The 18,639-nt window shown below is 49.0% G+C and overlaps 1 protein-coding gene and 1 long non-coding RNA gene across 19 annotated transcripts in view; one reads left to right on the top strand and one right to left on the bottom strand.

Moving 5' to 3' along the window:
- Nucleotides 1-15,983, bottom strand: part of LOC132013499 (uncharacterized) — a 70,241-nt gene extending 54,258 nt beyond the window's left edge. For 2 of the 3 annotated variants that reach the window (XR_009403024.1, XR_009403023.1), the window contains exon 1: nt 15,893-15,983. This is a non-coding gene — a long non-coding RNA (uncharacterized LOC132013499). The remainder of the gene's footprint in view (nt 1-15,892) is intronic. The other variant, XR_009403022.1, reaches the window with a different exon arrangement.
- A 24-nt stretch (nt 15,984-16,007) lies between these two features.
- The window catches only part of METTL21A (methyltransferase 21A, HSPA lysine), a 56,303-nt gene continuing 53,671 nt past the window's right edge, over nt 16,008-18,639 (top strand). For 5 of the 16 annotated variants that reach the window (XM_059393339.1, XM_059393332.1, XM_059393334.1 and 2 more), the window contains exons 1-3: nt 16,455-16,804; nt 17,174-17,353; nt 17,757-17,868. In XM_059393339.1, coding sequence (XP_059249322.1) covers nt 17,207-17,353; nt 17,757-17,868 — 259 coding nt within the window. In that variant the 5' untranslated portion in view covers nt 16,455-16,804; nt 17,174-17,206. The other 11 variants (XM_059393337.1, XM_059393333.1, XM_059393336.1 and 8 more) reach the window with 9 other exon arrangements.

Genomic DNA, 18,639 nt, shown 5'->3' with positions numbered 1-18,639 from the left:
CTTCACCAGCCCCAGCGGCTCCGAGCGCCTGGTGCTCCATCCCCTCCCTGGGAGTTCCCACGACTGTCCCCAGGCCTCTGTGCCCTTTGACACACTTTGGGAAGCCTGAAGTCCTGACATGTGGCCGTTCTGTCCTTCTTCTGAGAGCACGCCTGCACCCGGGACCCACACTCTCCTGCTCCTCTGCTGTAGGAAGGATTGAACCCCAATCCCCGGAACCCTGCTGGCTAAACCAGCTTGGTTTTACCGCAGCTGGAGGCCATGCCTTCCAACCTCCTCTCGCTCTGTAAACAGAGCTCTTTTTTGCCTTCAGCTTTATGCACTGTCTTCTCAGCTTGTTTAGAACCCAGAGAAGAACAGGAGAGATTCTATTTCTTGGGGTTCCAAGACCCCATTGGTACTGTCAATGAATGAAGCTGGCTAGGGGAAAGGCAGTAGAGGGGAATGTGGGACCCTGAGGAGAAGGTGCGGTCAAGAGGGTAGAGCCAGCTGGTTGCTAGCTTGTGGGCATTTGGACCCACTTTGGCCAGATAGTTCAAACTTTTTTTTTTTTTTTTTTTTTAAAGATTTCACCTATTTATTTCAGAGAGACAGAGAGAAAGAGAGAGAGCATGAGAGGAGAGAGGGCAGAGGGAGAAGCAGACTCCCTGCTGAGCAGGGAGCCCGATGTGGGTCTCGATCCCAGGACTCCAGGATCACGACCTGAGCCGAAGGCAGTCACCTAACCGAGCCACCCAGGTGCTCAGATATTTCAAATTTTTAAAGAAAACCAGAGATCTGGGTTTCTATCTGCTACTTCCCTACTCCTCAATGTTGACAGTGAAACTAAAAAAACAGAACCCCGTGGTGTGGGATGAACAAAACACACTGCCAGTCTGAGACAGCTGCCTGCACCCGGTCCTGGACCCCCAGGGTGCCATCTTCCTGGTCCCCTGTGCAGGTAATTCTAATTCCATCATCCAGCTGGAAAAATGTCCTTAGACTTCATCAGGATACTCGGACTCCAAAGGCCCCGTGTCTTCCGGGGAGGGGCACTGTTGTAAGGTTGTGAGTTAGTTTGAAACTGTAAGCTAGCATTTTTATTTGATAATACACCATTCTCCTTTTGATGCCATGTGAAATGCATGTGTAACTTTGAGAGTTACACATGAATTAATAAGCACAGGCAAAAGACAGGCAAACGGTTCCCTCCCTTTCCTTGGAATCATCAAAAGATAAAGAGTCCACCATGCCTTACCCGAGGAGGCACCATACCTGTGGGTACCACCGAACCCCAGGTTGAGAAAACACACACAGAAGATGACAACCTCTACAAACTCTTGAGCATCATTGACTCAGAAGCATCTAAGAAGTGGAATTTGAACTTAAACCCCCGGAAGTAAGGCAGGCAATAGTTGGGTAGGATAGCTCTCAACTGTAACTTTCATGCCATCCGTTGTCAGGTATTTCCTCCGCTGTTCTCTGAAAACTGCCCCTGGGATGGCCGTGCCCACCGGGAGGCAATGCTGGAAACTTCTCCCCCAGGTGCGGCTTCTATTGCGTTGTTGAAGGAGAACGTGGGGGCTCCTGGGCCCCGCTGCTGGGAACAGGCACTACCTCCCCGGCAAAATGAAAAACCCCAGTGTCGCTACTGAGGTTGCTCATGCCCTCCGGGTACACGGGCAGCAACTCTCCACTTCCCGGTGCCAGGGAGGGCCTGTGAGCACTCGGACAGGGAGAAGCTGCAGAACTTAGGACTGGAGTTACGCCGGGACTCTACGAGCTTATGTTTCAGTGGCACCAACTGAAGCTTTATTCCTTCTGCTGTCTTGCATAGCGTGAGGCCTGCACCTCTTGGACTCTGTGACTCCCACCCAGGGGCCCGGGTAGAAGACGCAGAGATGCCTCCCCAAAAGGGTACACGCTGTTTGTGGGGTTTGGGGACTGCAAAGGCCTCAGTACCCCAGGGACTTACTCTCCACTTCCCCCTTGTTTGGGGCCTGCCAGTCTCTGGAAAGTTCCTGGCGTCTGCCTGGGGGCTTTTGCGTTTTCTAGTTCCCTGCTGGGAAGGCCTCCCTGCCCCCACATTTAGGTAGCTCCTTTCTTCAAATCTTTTCATTTTGGAAGGTTCTATGCTTCCGAGTTTCCATTTAAATGTCACCCCGTTCGTGTCCTCCCCTCCCCGTGTGATAGCGAAGAGGCCAGGCTACCACGCAGGGGGGCGTCAACTGAAACCCCGTCCGCTGTTTGCCACCACAAAGGCTTACTTCTTGCTCACGTCACAATCCAGGGACTCAGAAATCCAGTTCCTCCAGTTTGTCCGCTGCTGAGGGTGTGAGATGGGCAAGAGAGGGCTCCCAGGCAGGGGCGATATGGCCCAGAACCAGGCACAAGGCCCCAGGTTCCCTGGGAGGGGGCTGGGAAAGTCCTCTTCCCTTACAGAGATTATTCCAGTTAATGCTCCCACAAGCCTCTGAGGTCCAGAGGAGCGGCCTGCTCATTTTCCAGATGGGAAGCCGAGGCTAAGGCACTAAGTATTAAGGCCACGAGGCTTAAGTGGCAGTGCTGGGATTAGAACCCTGAGTCCTCTCAGAGCACGTACTCTGTACCGCCCACATTGCTTCCATGTTAAAGACAACAAGAAGACTGACAACGTATCAACTATATATTTTATTCAGTGCTAGCAAAGCCGAGTCTTACAAGTATGCTTGTTCCTTTTCCTTGAATAGTCATAGTTTAGACAAAAAATACAGTTTTGCTATGAAGGCACGGGAACCACCTAGACGAATGGTTCTCAAAGTCTGTCCCGGAGCTCCTGGGGAACACTGAGACCTACCTAGGGAATCCACAAGACCAAAACTGTTTTCATAATAATACTAAGATGTTTGTTATTTGTCTTTTTCGCTCTCATTCTCTCCCGAGTGTACTATGGAGTTTTCTAGAAGCTCCCTACATATAATGATGTCATTGCTGTGATGCTAATATGTAATCAAAGTATGATTGTTACTTGAAAATGAATTAACAAATGATTGCTTTAGGTTTTAACTTCTTAAAATTTCTAATATGGTATGTATCAATAGATAAAACCCACACAAACAAAAGTTCTTTGGGGTCCTCAATAATTTTACAGTGTAAAGGATCCTGAGACCAGGATGCCTGGGTGGCTGAGTAGGCCAAGCCTCTGCCTTCGGCTCAGGTCATGATCTCGGGGTCCTGGGGCTGAGTCTTGCGTTGGGTTCCGTGCTCAGTGGGGAGCCTGCTTCCCCTCTGCCTGCCCTCTCCCTTGCATTGTGCTCCACCTCTGATAAATAAATATAATCTTAAAAAAAAAATAATCCTGAGACCATAAAATTTGAGAAATGCTATTGGGTTAGAAGTTCAAGGCAATGTGTTTTCTGATAACACTTTAAACTCTAGTGTATAGCAATTAGGAGGCTCAGTTTAAAAAATATCTTTTAAAAATGTCTATGTTTCAATTTCTATGTCTTTAAAATGAGATTATAGCACAACTATAATACTAATCTCTATTACAACATTAAGTAAAATATAAGCTAAAAACATTAACCATAGTAGCTTGGATGAGAACTAAGCAGTCTAAAGAAAAACTAGCATTAACAATAAATCAAAAGAAATTTCCCCAACTTTCTGCTCCTTTTCTTACCTCCACTCTTGCTCAAGAATAGTAGGAAAATGGGTCCAATTTGCTTTTAGCACAACATTCCGTCCATGAATTCTTCTACTTTTTGGAGATTGGTAGTCTAATCAATTTGCCTTGGCCCACATTAATGAAAACAGTCACTACAGACAAAATTTCATGGTAACAAAATTCATCTTAACTGCATACTGTGTAAAGAAACGGCTCCTGAGGTTGGGTGACGGCTTGGTGTGTTTTCTCACGCTGCTGTCACTGTGGTAAACTTCAGTTTAAAGAAACCAAGTAGCCATTCTCTCCCGTTCACGGCAGTGGTATGCGATGCCCCACGCTCTTGGTCTTTATAATCCATTTTACCTTTAAAGGGTTAGCCATGTGGGCAGCACATTCACTGCGACAGAATACAATGTCTGATAACTTGATATTATAATCCCTGTTACTTTAATAGGAGGTAAGCTGTGCGAGCACAGAGCAGCCCATTTACAAGATGACAGATAAGACTTCCTTAAGTGCACAATGATGCTTGATTTAAGGCTTAATAACAGTGGATTTATTTAAAGTGTTCTCATATTTGCAGATTTTAAGATTCTAAATAAGAAATGAAAAAAAGTAAAGAATAGGTGGTCTCATTAAGAGATCACTACGTGCAGGTGTTACGGTGTTACATGTGGTATTTGCCATGTGTTAACTCACTGCCCGCCTCCTCCTCCAAACAGTCCAAAGATGTGGGCATTATTACTATTATTCTACTTTTCCTACACTCTCAAACACTGTCCTATACCATTTTCCACTATAAAATTGTGAATATTAGTTATTTTCTTTTTAAAAAATGTTTGAGAGAGAGAGAAAGCACAAGTGAGGGCATGAGCAGGGGAGAGGGTCAGAGGGAGAGGCAGACTCCTCACTGAGCAGGGAGCCTGACACGGGGCTTGATCCCAGGACCCCAGGAGTATGACCTAAGCTGAAGGCAGACACTTAACTGACTGAGCGCCCCAGGTGTCCCTAAAAAAAGTATTTTCATTTAAAATTTGCCCTCATTTATTTGTTTCTTGCTGCTTTGGCTGCTATAATGGGTTCTCAAATACACCAACTTCATGGGCTGGAGGCCCAGCTGAACCCAAGACCCTAAGAGCGAGGCCTCCACGTCGGCCCTCCTGTGCCTGGCACTGTGCGGACGCCCCCTGTGTCTTCTCAAAAGATACACTGAAGTCTTAACATCTAGCACCCATGAATGCGACTTTATTTGGAAAGAGGCTCTTTGCAGATGTAATCAAATAAAGATGAGGTCCTACTGGATTAGGATGGGCCTTCCGTCCATGACTGGTGTCCTTAGGATGAGTGGGAGATTTGGAGACAAAAACACCCAGGGAGAAGACTGCCACGTGAAGATGGAGGCAGAGATGAGGGGAAGGCTGCCACCAGACAAGGCAGGCCAGGGGCCCCCAGGAGATGGAAGAGGCAGGGAAGGATTCTTTCCTTAGAGCCTTTGGAGAAGTTATGGCCCAGCCAACACCTTGATTTCAGACCCTTAGCCTCCTGAACTAGGAGAAAATACATTTCTGCTTTTTATAAGCCGCCCAGTGTGTGGTGCTTGGTTATGGCAGCTCTTGGCAACGAATACACCAACTTCATGGGCTGGAGGCCCAGCTGAACCCAAGACCCTAAGAGCGAGGCCTCCATGACGGCCCTCCTGTGCCTGGCACCGTGCGGATGCCCCCTGGACAGACCCCATCAAACCAGTGGGTGACAGGACCAGGCTGAACTGATAATGGGGTCTGGGTCCAAAGACTATTTTGAAGGCCTAGTTTTGTAGTGAGAGATCACAGAGCATCTTCAACAAAAATGAGATACTGCCAGGTATCTGAATATCTTCTGGAACAAGGCAGGATATAAAGAAAAAATTAGGTCTTTGAACTGGATGCCATGAACTTGTAGGCAATGGGGAGCCACTGATATGCAACTCTAAAGACGGTGTGCAGGCCAAGTGACGGCGGCGAGCTATCAGCTGGAGAGGCGGCGGGGTCCTGCGGCAAGACAGGCCTTGGGAGGACACTCTGGTCACTGTAACCGCCTGGGCTTACATGGACAGTGACTGAACAGAAATTTTAAATGGGCACTGAAAAGCAGGAAGGTCACCAACCCTGCTAGGCAGGAGAAGCTGGGACCACAGTGAAGGAATTGGTAACAACTAGGATTTGGTGAGTGCTCAGCCCTGAGCATGAGGGCACTTCCTCCTCACATCAGTGTGGCAGCCTCAGCCTTGTGGGAAGATCCTCCTTTTGCAGAGCAGGAGAATGAGGCCCAGAGATACTAATCCACTGTTACGGACTTCCCCTCCTCTGGGGCACACAGCAAGCCCTGAATGAGGTGGGCATTATCATCAACCCCATTTGCAGGTAAGAAAATGGAAACCAGGGGAATGGCAGTAAAAATGCAGCCTGAGGCTGCATAATTAGACACTAGCGAGAGGGGAGCTAGCATTCAAGTCCTGGCGACTCGAACTACCCCCGCCCCCCAACCAACTCTTGCACTGCACAGCGAGGGAGCAGCGAGGTACCTTTTTTTATTTTTCAAGTTGACTCTGCACTGAGCGCCGAGCCTAATGCAGGTCTTGATCCCATGACCCTGAGATCATGACCTGAGGCCAAACCAAGAGTCTGATGTTCCCTTGATAGAGCCACCAAGGTGTCCCGGAGGTGGTACATTTGGTATGGTGGGGGCACCTCTTCAGCCTAGAATGGGCAGAAAGATGTCACCAGAGATCAGGCTTCCTTTCCACCAACATTTATCATGGTCTGGGCTAACTCAGGTCATCTGTTGACCACAAGTGTGGAGAGGAGTCAGACTTTTGTTTTTCAAACACATGTTCATCTGTTAGGATCATATTTGCTCTTTGGCAAATAGGACAGTAAGCTAGCTATCTCTGAGTTATATGCCAGGGACTTATAGAATGTATTCTGTGTACTTCTTCCTAAAAACAACGGAAAACACATCACTCATTAGGACTCCCATGATTCCGGGGCGCCTGGGTGGCTCAGTGGGTTAAGCGTCTGCCTTCGGCTCAGGTCATGATCTCAGGGTCCTCGGATCGAGCCCTGCATCGGGCTCTCTGTTCAGCAGGGAGCCTGCTTCCCCCTCTCTCTGCCTGCCTCGCTGCCTACTTGTGATCTTTCTCTCTGTCAAATAAATAAATAAAATCTTAAAAAAAAAAAAAAAGAAAGGACTCCCATGATTCTTGAGGTGTGCATCGGGCACTCAAGCCAGCTTCAGCAAGAAAAGGAAATGTATTCTCAGGTTACGCCGGTGTCCCGTAGGCTCTGAGAAGCCAGGTGCAGGTTGTGACCGGGAAGCCCCCAGCTGCTCTCCGTGACCAGCCTCTCCAGCCTCTCCATACATACATCGTCCAAACCGAGGACGCCCTGCGCTGGTATGGCTTTATATCTCCTTTACTCAAGGGACCAGCCCAGACTGAATGTGTCAGGGCTGTTTGGCTCCTGCAGGGGACAGAGAAAGCTGTTTGACCTGGCGTAAGTGAATTGGGGAATTTCACGGCTCAAATAACTCAAACTTCTCAGTCCACTGGATCCAGGTGGTCACAGGGCACCCTAAGCAGCAGCGTCTCCCTCCTCTAGCACCACTGCCGGCTCCATTCCCGGCTGGCTCAGCCCTCGTGGGACCAGATGACCAAAAGGACCTCTAGACTTCTACCCTTTGCCAACACTCTGCTTTTCTGAGATTCTCAGCAAGTCTTGGTAAGGGCTACAAGTAAGCACAGCTCTGGTCACGTGCCTGCTTCTGGACCACCCATGGGCAGATGGAAGGAAGCGCTCACTGCCAGGTCTGGAGCCAGGGCCAAGGCTGGCTCTCCCCCAAACACATAAGAGCAAATGATACATGAAGTCGACTGTCGGGTACAATTTTAGGTGCCTTAGAGAAGTTAAATCGTTTTAACCTTATCTTCTTTGTTTGCTAATTTAATCAGCACATTGTCCCCTTTTGTAGGTGGGGAAACTGAGGCACAGATGAATGTGTCTCAGCTAAGGCCACGCAGCTGTAACCTGCAAGAGCTGGGATTTGACCTGAACTGTCAGGCCACAAAAGCTGGGCTCTTGACAGCTAGCACAAGGGATCTGCCACCAGCAAAATGCGACACGGATGCTGGGCTAATAACAGTAAGAACAGCTGTCCAACAGCCACTCTGAGTTTTCGCTCTGTGGAGAGAGTTACGGATCCGGCCTGGGTGGGGTACCCACCGTGACCCAGGGTGGGATCATGTTGTTCCAAGGTGGCGGCTTCTACAATCCATGACCTAGTACATGGACTAGTTCCAAAACACAGGAGGGACAAAAGAATAAGCACCCTTCCACCATTCTTCTCTGGGGAGGTGGTAGGGGAAAGGCAATTAATCATGCGGATAAAAATAAAAAGCTATCAGCCATAGGCCTCTGGGTGGACTTATTTATATGTTAACTCTTCCTAAGTTCTGCTTTCTTGCAAGACGCTGTGTGGGCATGAAGAGTTCCATGATGCTCAGAGAAGTTCAACAGTGCACCATGAAGGTGCAGAGGGAACCCCCTGGGCTGGGGAGATGCCTGAGCACATTCCCTAATTAGTTAGCAAGCTCCTCTTGCTATTAGGAAAAAGCCCATCATTTTTGGATTGCTATATTATGGTTGAACTGTACTTTGAAATGTGGGTAATGCAAAAATGGGATCTCTTTTTTTGGATACCTCCAGCAAGGCTGTCAGTAAGAGAACTGCCTTCAAGTCTTAGAATCCCAGCTGGAGAAAGGGGGTCCGTGGTCTCGGCTGACGTTGACGCTGGGGGCCCAGGAGACATTATGAGATGGGCAGAGCTCCAAAACAGGATCCACTTTACTGGAAAGCTAAACCGAGCCACCCGCTTAAAAACCTGTACCTAATGCTTGAGATTCCTGTCTCTTTCACACCTTGTTCGTCAGCTTCTGCTGAGCTACGCTGCAGTAACAACCCCAGATCTTAGAGGTTAGCTCCACAAGGTTTATTTCTCACTCCCGTTTCCCCTATCGCACAGGACAGCTGTGGTTCTGCTCCACGGGACCCGCGGTGAGGCTGTGTCCTGCTCTGAGACACACAGTTCTTAAGCAGGGGAGAAGCAATGACACAGCTGTGCAAGGCACCTCGTGCTCCTGCCTGCAGGTGGCCAGTGTCATTTCCACCCATGTTCCACTGGCCAGAGCAAGTCCCACAGCCAAGCCTGATCCTGTCCTGGCCCAGGGTGGGTGGACAGACATCACTTCCTCCAGAAAGGACACCAAGGACAGGCCTGGGGAAGGTGGACTGGATATTTAAAATAATTATCATCTACTACATACCCAGTATTTTTTGAGGATCAAACATTTATTTTCAAGTATTCACAGAGAACCAGCGGCTGTTTGGTTTATTCTTATAAAAACATGAGCTCCACTTCATGTCTACACTGCTATACAAGTTGCATATGCCCTAACTGTTCTTTCTGGTGCTTCTTGAGCCAAGTGACACCAATGAGAACCTTGAGAGGGCGATGGGACACACATTTCGAGATGAAATGTAAGTAAATATAATGAGACGGATGTCCTGTGTTAGTGGAGTGCCGGAGAGGTCCGGAAGGTTCTGTCTCGTAAAGTTCTGTGCATGATTTCAGCAAAAACAATGGCGAGTGCAGAGAAGGAGGGAGGAGGGGCCGGGATCTCTGTGGCAGCCTTCACATCGAGGAGCCTGGGAGCTAGGGAGCTGTACACATCACTCAGGGTCATCCCGATGAAAGGGTCAGAGGCAGAATTTTACTTTCATGGTCTCTCTGGCCCCAAAGCCCGTCCTTTTTCTTGTGCCCAATCCTAACTTCCCAAGGGAAAGGGACCCAGAGAGGGAAGAAGAAAACGGGGCAGGAGGAAAGCTGAGAGGCAGCGGCCACACAGAGACAGGGCGGAGGTAAGAGAGAGGAGACCGGGGAGAGGGGACAGGAGGCGAGAAGGCCGGAGAAGGAAAAGTAACTCTGAAGGAGAAGGGTCGTTGGAGGACTGCCCGACCGGACGTCAGATTTAGCACAAGCCGCAATTATCGAGACAGCGTGAGGCTGGCGAGAGGACAGGTGAACGGATCGGTGGAGCGGCGCGCGCCCAAAAACACCCACGGAGATGCAGTCAGCTGATCCCGGACAAGGTGGCAAAGGCAATACAATGGAGAAAAGGCAGCCTTTAAAAAAAATGGTGCTGGAACAACCGGGACATCCACATGCAAAAACATGAATCTAAACACAGACCTTACAAGATAACTCCGACAAGATGACATAGCAGAAAATGCAGGCAACCTTGGGTTTGCAATGATTTTTTTCAGTGTGAGGCCAAAGGCAATATCCATGGGAGAAATAATTGATAAGGTGACTTCTTACAATAAAATATTTCTGGTCTGCAAAAAATGCTGTCAAGAGAAGGAAAAGACCAGCCACAGACTTGGAGAAAATATTTGCAAAAGAGCTATCTGATAGAGGACTGTTATCCAAGATATACAAAGAATTCTTAAAACTCAACAATAAGGGGCGCCTGGGTGTCTCAGTCAGTGAAGCAGCCGGCTCTTGATTTCAGCTCAGGTCATGATCTCAGGGTCCTGGGATTGAGCCCCAGAGCCCCGAGTCTGGCTCTGCGCTCAGTGGGGAGTTACCTTAAGGATTCTCTTTCCCATTGCTCCCTCCCCATGGCCTCCCCACCGCTAGCACTGTCATGCTCTACCTCTAAAATAAATGAACGAATCTTAAAAAAAAAAAAAAAAAAAAAAACCAAAAAAAAAAACCCAAAAAAACCAACCTCAACAATAAGAAAATAATCAGATTAAAAATGGGACCAACAACAGGTACATGAGAATATGCTCAGCATCACTACCCTTAAGGGAAATGTAACTCAAAACCACAATAAGATATCACCTCACATCCGTGAGAGTGGCAACTATCAAAAAGGTAAGAGATAACAAGTGTTGGAGAGGATATGGAGAAAAAGGGATGCTGGTACCCTGTCGGTGGGATACAGTGTGGTGTAGCCACTATGGAAAACAGTATGAACATTACAGAAGTTCCTCAAAAAATTAAACACAGAGCTACCATATGATCCAGTAATCCCACTTCTGAGTTTATATCTGAAGGAAATGAAATCATTATCTCGAAAAGATACCTATACCCTCATGAACTTTGACTATAGCATTATTTACAACGTCCAAGACAAGGAAACAACCTAGTCCCATTGACAGATGAATGGATAAAGAAAATGTGGTGTGTGGGGTGATATATCTCATATATAATATATCATATAATACATATCATAGGCATACAAATATACGTTGGAATATTATTGAGCCATTAAAAAGAAGGCAATCTTGCTATTGGCAACAACATAGTTGGATCCCAAGGGTCCTATGCTAAGCAAAAGAAGCTAAACAAATATTATATGATCTTACTTATATGCGGAATCTATCTATATTTTCAGAGTGAATAGCAGGCGGGGGTGAGGGGAGGGGAGAGGGAGAGCGAGAATCTTAAGCAGGTTCCACACCCAGTGGAGCGTCTAATGCTGGGCTCAATCTCACTAACCTGAGAGCAGACCTGACCTGAAACCAGGAGTTGGATGTTTAACCTACTGAGCCACTCAGGCACCCCTATGTGGAATCTGTTTTTTAAAAAGCTAAATTCATAGAAACAGAGTAGAATGGTGGTTGCCAGAAGCTGGGGGTGGGGGAATGACAAGATGTTGTTCAGAGGGTACAACTTACAGTTGTAAGATGTATAAGTTCCAGGAATCTAATATTCAGCATGGTGATTATAGTTAACAGTACCATATCATATACTTGATAGTTGTTAAGAGAGTAGACCTTAAATATTCTTACTACACACATGCATACACATACAAATTATAATTATGTGAGATGATAGATGTGATAACTAACTTTATTATTTCTATTTATTTATTTATTTATTTATTTTTTAAAGATTTTATTTATTTATTTGACAGGCAGAGATCACAAATAGGCAGAGAGGCAGGCAGAGAGAGAGAGAGGAGGAAGCAGGCTTCCTGCTGAGCAGAGAGCCCGATGTGGGGCTCGATCCCAAGACCCTGGGATCATGACCTGAGCCGAAGGCAGCGGCTTTAACCCACTGAGCCACCCAGGCGTCCCTAACTAACTTTATTATAATAACAATTTTGCAATATATACATGAACCAAATCATCACATTATATATCTTGAACATAAATATGTCAATTATATCTCAATACAGCTAGAAATTAAAACAGGACCCCAAAAAAGGGGCCACCAAAAATCACAAGATACTTAGGAATAAACCTCATCAAAGAAGCAAAGGATCTGTACTCAGAAAAATGGGGAACACTCATGAAAGAAATTGAGGAAGACATAAAGAAATGGAAAAACATTACATGCTCATAAATTGGAAGAACAAATATTGTTAAAATGTCTATGCTATCTAGAGCAATTTATATATCCAATGCAATCCCTATCAAAATACTATCAACTTTTTTCACAGAGCTGGAACAAATAATCCTAAGATTTGTATGGAACCAGAGAAGTCCCCAAGTAGCTAAGGAAAGGAGCTGGCGGCATCACAATTCCAGACTTCAAGCTCTATTACAAAGCTGTAATCATCAAGACAGTATGGTACTGGCACAATAATAGACTATGTGTTCCAGATCAGTGGAAGATAATAGAGAGCCCAGAGGTGGACCTTCAACTCTACGGTCAACTAATCTTCAACAAAGCAGGAGAGAATGTCCACTGGAAAAAAGACAGTCTCTTCAACAAATGGTGTTGGGAAAATTGGACAGCCACATGGAGAAGAATACCTATACCATATACCATAAACAAAAATAGACTCCAAATCAATGAAGGACCTACATGTGAGAGAGGAATCCATCAAACTCCTAGAGGAGAACATAGGCAGCGACCTCTGTAACCTCGGCACAACTTCTTGCTAGATACATCTCCAAAGGCAAGGGAAACAAAAGCAAAAAGGAACAATTGGGACTTCATCAAGATAAAAAGCTTTTACTCACAGCAAAGGAAACATTCAACAAAATCAAAAGACAACCAACAGAATGGGAGAAGATATTTGCAAATGTCTTATCAGATAAAGGACTAGTATCCAAAATCTATAAAAAACTTATCAAACTCAATACCCAAAGAACAAATAATTCAATCAAGGAACGGGCAGAAAACAGGAACAGACATTTCTGCAAGGAAGACATCCAGATGCCCAACAGACACATGAAAAAGTGCTCAACATCATTCAGCATCAGGGAAATACAAATCAAAACCACAATGAGATACCACCTCACATTAGTCAGAATGGCTAAAATGAACAAGTCAGGAAATGACAGATGCTGGTGAGGATGTGGAGAAAGGGGAACCCTCCTACACTGTTGGTGGGAGTGTTAGCTGGTGCAGGTGCTCTGGAAAACAGTAAGGAGGTTCCTCAAAATGTTGAAAATAGAGCTACCCTACGACCCAGCAATCTCACTACTGGGTATTTAGCACGAATATACATATGTAGTGATTTGAAGGGGCACCTGCACCCCAGTGTTTATAGCAGCAATGTCCCCAATAGTCAAACTGTGGAAAGAGCCCAGAAGTCCATCCACAGATGAATGGATAAAAATGTGGTATAGGGACACAGTGGAATATTATGCAGTCATCAAAAAAATGAAATCCTGCCATTTGCAATGACATGGATGGAATAGAGGGTATTATGTTAAGTGAAATAAGTAAATCAGAGAGAGACAATTATCATATGATCTCAGTCATATGTATAATTTAAGAAGCAAAATGGAGGATCATAGTGGAAGAGAGGAAAAAATAAAGAAGCAATCAGGGAAAGAAACCGTTAGAGACTCTTAATCATAGGAAACTTGAGGGTTGCTAGAGGGGAGGAGGTGGAGGGAATGGGGTGACTGGGTGATGGACATTAAGGAGGGCATGTGACATAATGAGCACCGGGTGTTAGATAAGACTGATGAATCATCGACCTCTACCTCTGAAACTAATAATACATTATATGTTAATTGAACTTAAATAAAGATCTAAAAAAATGTGCCAGGGCACCTGGGTGACTCAGTGGGTTAAAGCCTCTGCCTTTGGCTCAGGTCATGATCCCACGGTCCTGGGATCAAGCCCCGCGTCAGGTTCTCTGCTCAGCGGGGACCCTGCTTCCTTCTCTCTCTCTTTGCCTGCCTCTCTGCCTACTTGTGATCTCTGTCTGTCAAATAAATAAATAAAATCTTTAAAAAAATAACATAAAAAAGTGTGCCAAAGACTTAGCAGACACTTCATTAAAGAAGAGGCAGAGATGGCAAATAAGCATATGAAAAGATGCTCCACATCATATGTCACCAGGGAACTGCAAATTAAAACAACTAATACACACCTACCATAAAGGCTAAAATTTAAAAACACTCACAACACCCAATATGGACTAGGATGTGGAGCAACAGAAACTCTCATTCGTTGATGGTGGAAATGCAAAAAAATGGTACAGCCACTTTGGAAGACAGTCTGGTGGTTTCTTGCAAAACTCAATATACTTTTGCCGTAATATTCAGTAATCACAGTCTTTGGTATGGACCCAAAGGGTCTGAGTAAAAAGATGAGTGGTCATGGCAGAAAGAGGGAGAGGACTAGGTGGAGCACAGGGGAATTTTAGGGAGGGCCCCATCTCTGTATGATGTTATTATGGTGGGTATATGCCATTACAGATTGGTCCAAACTCATCAAATGCTCAATATCAAGAATGAATCCCAAGATAAACTTGGGGTGATAATGATGTGTCAGTGTAGGTTCATCGGTTGTAACAAATGCCCCACTCTGGTGGGGGGTTACTGATCATGGGCGGAGGCTATGCGGGTGTTGGAGCAGGGAAGTGAATGTGAAATCTCTGCACCTTCTTCCCAATTTTGCTGTGAATTTAAAACCGCTCCAAAAATAAATTCGAGGGGCGCCTGGGTGGCTCAGTGGGTTAAGCCGCTGCCTTCGGCTCAGGTCATGATCTCAGGGTGCTGGGATCGAGCCCCGCATCGGGCTCTCTGCTCAGCGGGGAGCCTGCTTCCCTCTGTCTCTCTCTGCCTGCCTCTCCATCTACTTGTGATTTCTCTCTGTCAAATAAATAAATAAAATCTTAAAAAAAAATAAAAATAAAAATAAATTCGATTACACACATTTTAAAAAATAAAAATAAATAAATCGAGCAAAGAAAAAAAAAAAATAGAAAAACTTCTGTGCAGATCTTTGAAGTTGATCAAGTCTCCTTCGCAGCCCCTCCTTCCTTTGGAAGGCTGAGGTGTGCAGAGAGGCCGGCACGCCCCCTGCAGGCGGGGAGAGGCGAGTAGCGGCGGGGTTCAGGCTTGGCCTCAGGCCCCTACAGCAGGGAATGACCAGGAAGCGCTGAAAAATACCAATGCTCGGGGCGCCTCACGCCAACGGCGACTTCCCAGGGGCAGAGTCCAGGCCGGGGGAGTTGAAAATAGCTCGCGTGCACTCCAACACGCAGCCGGGGCTGAGAATGCCCGGGTCCGAGCGGCGGCACGTGCGGGAGGAACTGGGGCTCAGGAAGCAAAGGCACCTTTCCCGGAGGGGCGGCCGCCGCTCCCCGCGGGGCCGTGCGGTGGGCTGCTCACTCCGGCCGCGCCTTCTAAGGGCCGGCAGCTTGGGTCAGTGGCTCCGGCGTCAAGCACAGGAGTCCCGAGGCAGGGGAGCCAACCGTCGGCCCTCCTGGAGGGACGCTAGGGCCTTGGGTCTGCGGCAACCGCCCCGCACTAGGTGTGCGGCCACGTCCCGCGCCCCCCGGCCCCGCTGCTGCCGCGGGACGCTTTTCGCGATCGGGTCCCGGGCGCAGCGTGCGGCTCCGAGTTCGCGCTAGAGCTGACAAGGGCTTTGTCACTTTTCCTACTCTATTGCCACCAAGTGGCGATGACACCACTTCGGACTTCCCCTGCGGCCGCGAGGACGCACAGGTGACCGTGTCCACTTCGGAGCAAACTTTTACCTACACCTGCTAATTCGTGACCTTCAACACTAAAAACGGGCCGGCGTACAGACCAGAAGAAAACAAAACGACGCGCACACAGAGCGCGGGGCGCGGCGGGGGAGGGTTGAGAACCCGCTCACCCGCAGAAAAGTGGAACCAGCAGGAGAACGCCTCCCCCGCCGGCCCGGCGGGCTCCCTCCCACCCCGCCAGGGCACCCCCGCGCACCTACCCGCGACTCCGCACCTCGCTCGCCTCCGGCTCCTCGCCCACGCTGCCCTCGGCGTCCCGGAAGCTGATCGGGCGGACCGGGAACCTCGGGGGCCTCGGGGAGCCCCGGGAGGGAGGCCGGATCCCCTCTCCCTCTGCGTCCTCCTCCAGCGCGCGCCCCGCACACCTGCGACCCTGCGCGCCGCGGGGCACCTGTCCGGGGTAGGAGGGACCGGAAACGCGTGTCTCCCGGCGCGCGCGCCGCCCACCCCCGCCGCCGGCCCGCGCAGCCCGCGCCCCGCCGGCTCCCGGCCCTTTAAGGCGGGCGGCTGCGGCGGCGGCGGCCGCGCTCGGGGCGGGGAAAGCGCGGGGCCGGCTCCCCGGCCGTAAGTAGAAGCGAGGCCCACCTCGGGCCCCGCCGCGTCGCCGGCCCCGCTTCGGGGCGGCCTGGGTTGGGGAAGTGGGCGGCACTCCCGGGGCGGGGCGCGTCCGGCGCGGCTGGGGGGGGGGGTGTCCTCCCCATCCCCCCACGCCCACCCCGCGGGCTCCCGGAGCTCCGGGGCCCGCCGGCAGCGAGTACGTACGCGGACCCTTTGGAGGGGACTGGGCGGGTGCGGCGGAGGACTCAGGGCAGGCCTCTGAGCCGCGGACGCCCGAGCCCGCCCCGGACCCGGGCTCCGGCTCTCCCCGCCCGCGACTCGGGGCTCGCGAGTGTCTTTCACTTCCAGTCCGGGCGAGCTGGAACTGCGACCGCGACAGAAAGCCGGATGACCAAGCCGTTACCACTCAGTCCGAGTGCAGCTTCGGGCCCGGGGCTGTCGCTGTTGAACGCGCTGAATTTCGAGGGGGTGGAGGGGAGACCGGGACGCAGCAGCGAACACTGTCCTGCCGACCGGCGCGAGCGGCAGCCGCGGTCCACACGGGCTCGGACAGGGTAGGAAGCGCGACTTCCACCGAGGCCCGGGGCCAGCAGCCCGGCTGCGCTCTCGCTCCTACCGCGGCCCCGGTTCACGCGGGGGTGACCGCGGAGTGCCTCGGGCATCCTGCGGGAGCCGTACGGGAGTGCGTGCTTCTGCCCGAAGACCTCGTCTGGCGGGCTTCAGAGCGGAATCGCCCTTCCCAGAAGAGGAAGAGCCCTGCAGGGAGGAATTAGACAAAGCCCCCCGCCCGCCCCGCCCCCTTTGTTGTCTTCTTTTGAACCTGTAAAAAAATGGCCTTAAAAAGCAGTTGGGGCTACTTAAGAGAGTGCATTTTTTTTTTTTTTTCTGGCCAGAGCGTCACGCAAGCTTCTTTTGCTCAACAGCTTTGAGGGAGCAGAGAGCGGAGTGCAGGCGAAATGGCCCTGGTGCCCTATGAGGAGACAGCGGGAGTGGGCTTGCAGAAATTCCACAAGCCTCTCGCCACCTTCTCCTTTGCCAGCCACACCATCCAGATCCGGCAGGACTGGAGACAGCTGGGAGTCGCAGCCGTGGTGTGGGACGCGGTAAGTACACCCCTGGGCCTCTGAAGACCGCTGCAACTGATGATAAGACTGCACTTTGTTTACTTATTTTTAATAACAGCTTTATAGTAAGATATAATTCATATACCAGACGGTAATTAAACTTGGCATACGCCGCAGCACCCTGTGTTGTGTGGGCAGTGTCCTTGACCCCTACTGTCCTCCGGGGGGGATCTTGTGGGGCCTGAAGCCTCAGTGTCTGTGCCCGATTTAGGGGGTCACCGCCCAGCAACAGCTGAGTTTCTGCCTGTTGTTGCTAAACTGGGACTGGAACCTTGCAGGGGGGAGAGGGGTGTGTGATGTCTTCCTGCTAGTGGGAAGTCTGCCTGAAATGGGCTCCTAAACCACTTGTTGACTTGACTCACCCCGCTGTGCTTTGACTCAGGCTGTCGTTCTTTGCACGTATCTGGAGATGGGAGCTGTGGAGCTGCGGGGCTGCTCTGCTGTGGAGCTGGGCGCCGGCACCGGGCTGGTGGGCATAGTGGCGGCCCTGCTGGGTGAGTGCCATACGTTGGCCCTGCTGGGTGAGTGCCATACGTTGGCTCACTTCTCTGTGAGTGGAACTCATTGTGTGGTGTGATTGCGGTTTCCTTGAGACAGACTCAAACTCGTTTTCCCCTTGCTGGACTTTTCTGTGCCCTGTGCTTATGAGTCAACTGCTGGTGCCCTTAACTCCAGTAAGCCTGGTTTCTTCTCTCTTGTTCTTGCTCTCATCCTGTTATTTATACTTCTCATAAAAGATTGCTTTGCCTTCTTCAGTTTTTTAAAGAAATTTGTTTTTTTTTAAAGCAAGCACATTTATTTGGGCAATTAGAATTGCAATTGGGGAGACTATTAGGTTGTCTGAATTAGGTTCCTGCCCCCCTTCAGTTTTATGCCAGTAATATGATCTGAAGGCAACTTTCAGTTCAAAGAGAATTCTCATATTCACGCGCACAGCTTTTTTTCCAGTTTAGGGTCCTTCCCGTACTCTGTTGGATTTAACCCTGTGACGCAGGTTGAGCAGGTAGTCTCATTCTTATAGTTTCCTTGCTGAGAAAACTTTGCTGGTTTTTCTCTTCTAAGAAGGGTCGGCCCTGCTATAGTTTGTACTGACATATTTAAAATTTGTATTCACAGTATGCAGTCCTGAATTGATACCAGGGTTTGCCATTTTTTGTTTGGTGTACATATATTAACTTAGGCTTAGAGCATTTTTAACTTTTTTTTTTTTTTACTTAAAGATTTTATTTATTTATTTGAGAAAGAGAAAGAGCACTGAACAGTGG

The sequence above is a fragment of the Mustela nigripes genome, chromosome 3 (genome assembly GCF_022355385.1).
Source record: "Mustela nigripes isolate SB6536 chromosome 3, MUSNIG.SB6536, whole genome shotgun sequence".
Lineage (NCBI taxonomy): Eukaryota > Metazoa > Chordata > Mammalia > Carnivora > Mustelidae > Mustela > Mustela nigripes.
The sequence above is the reverse complement of the archived record's forward strand: the minus strand, read 5'-3'. Positions and strand labels throughout refer to the sequence as shown.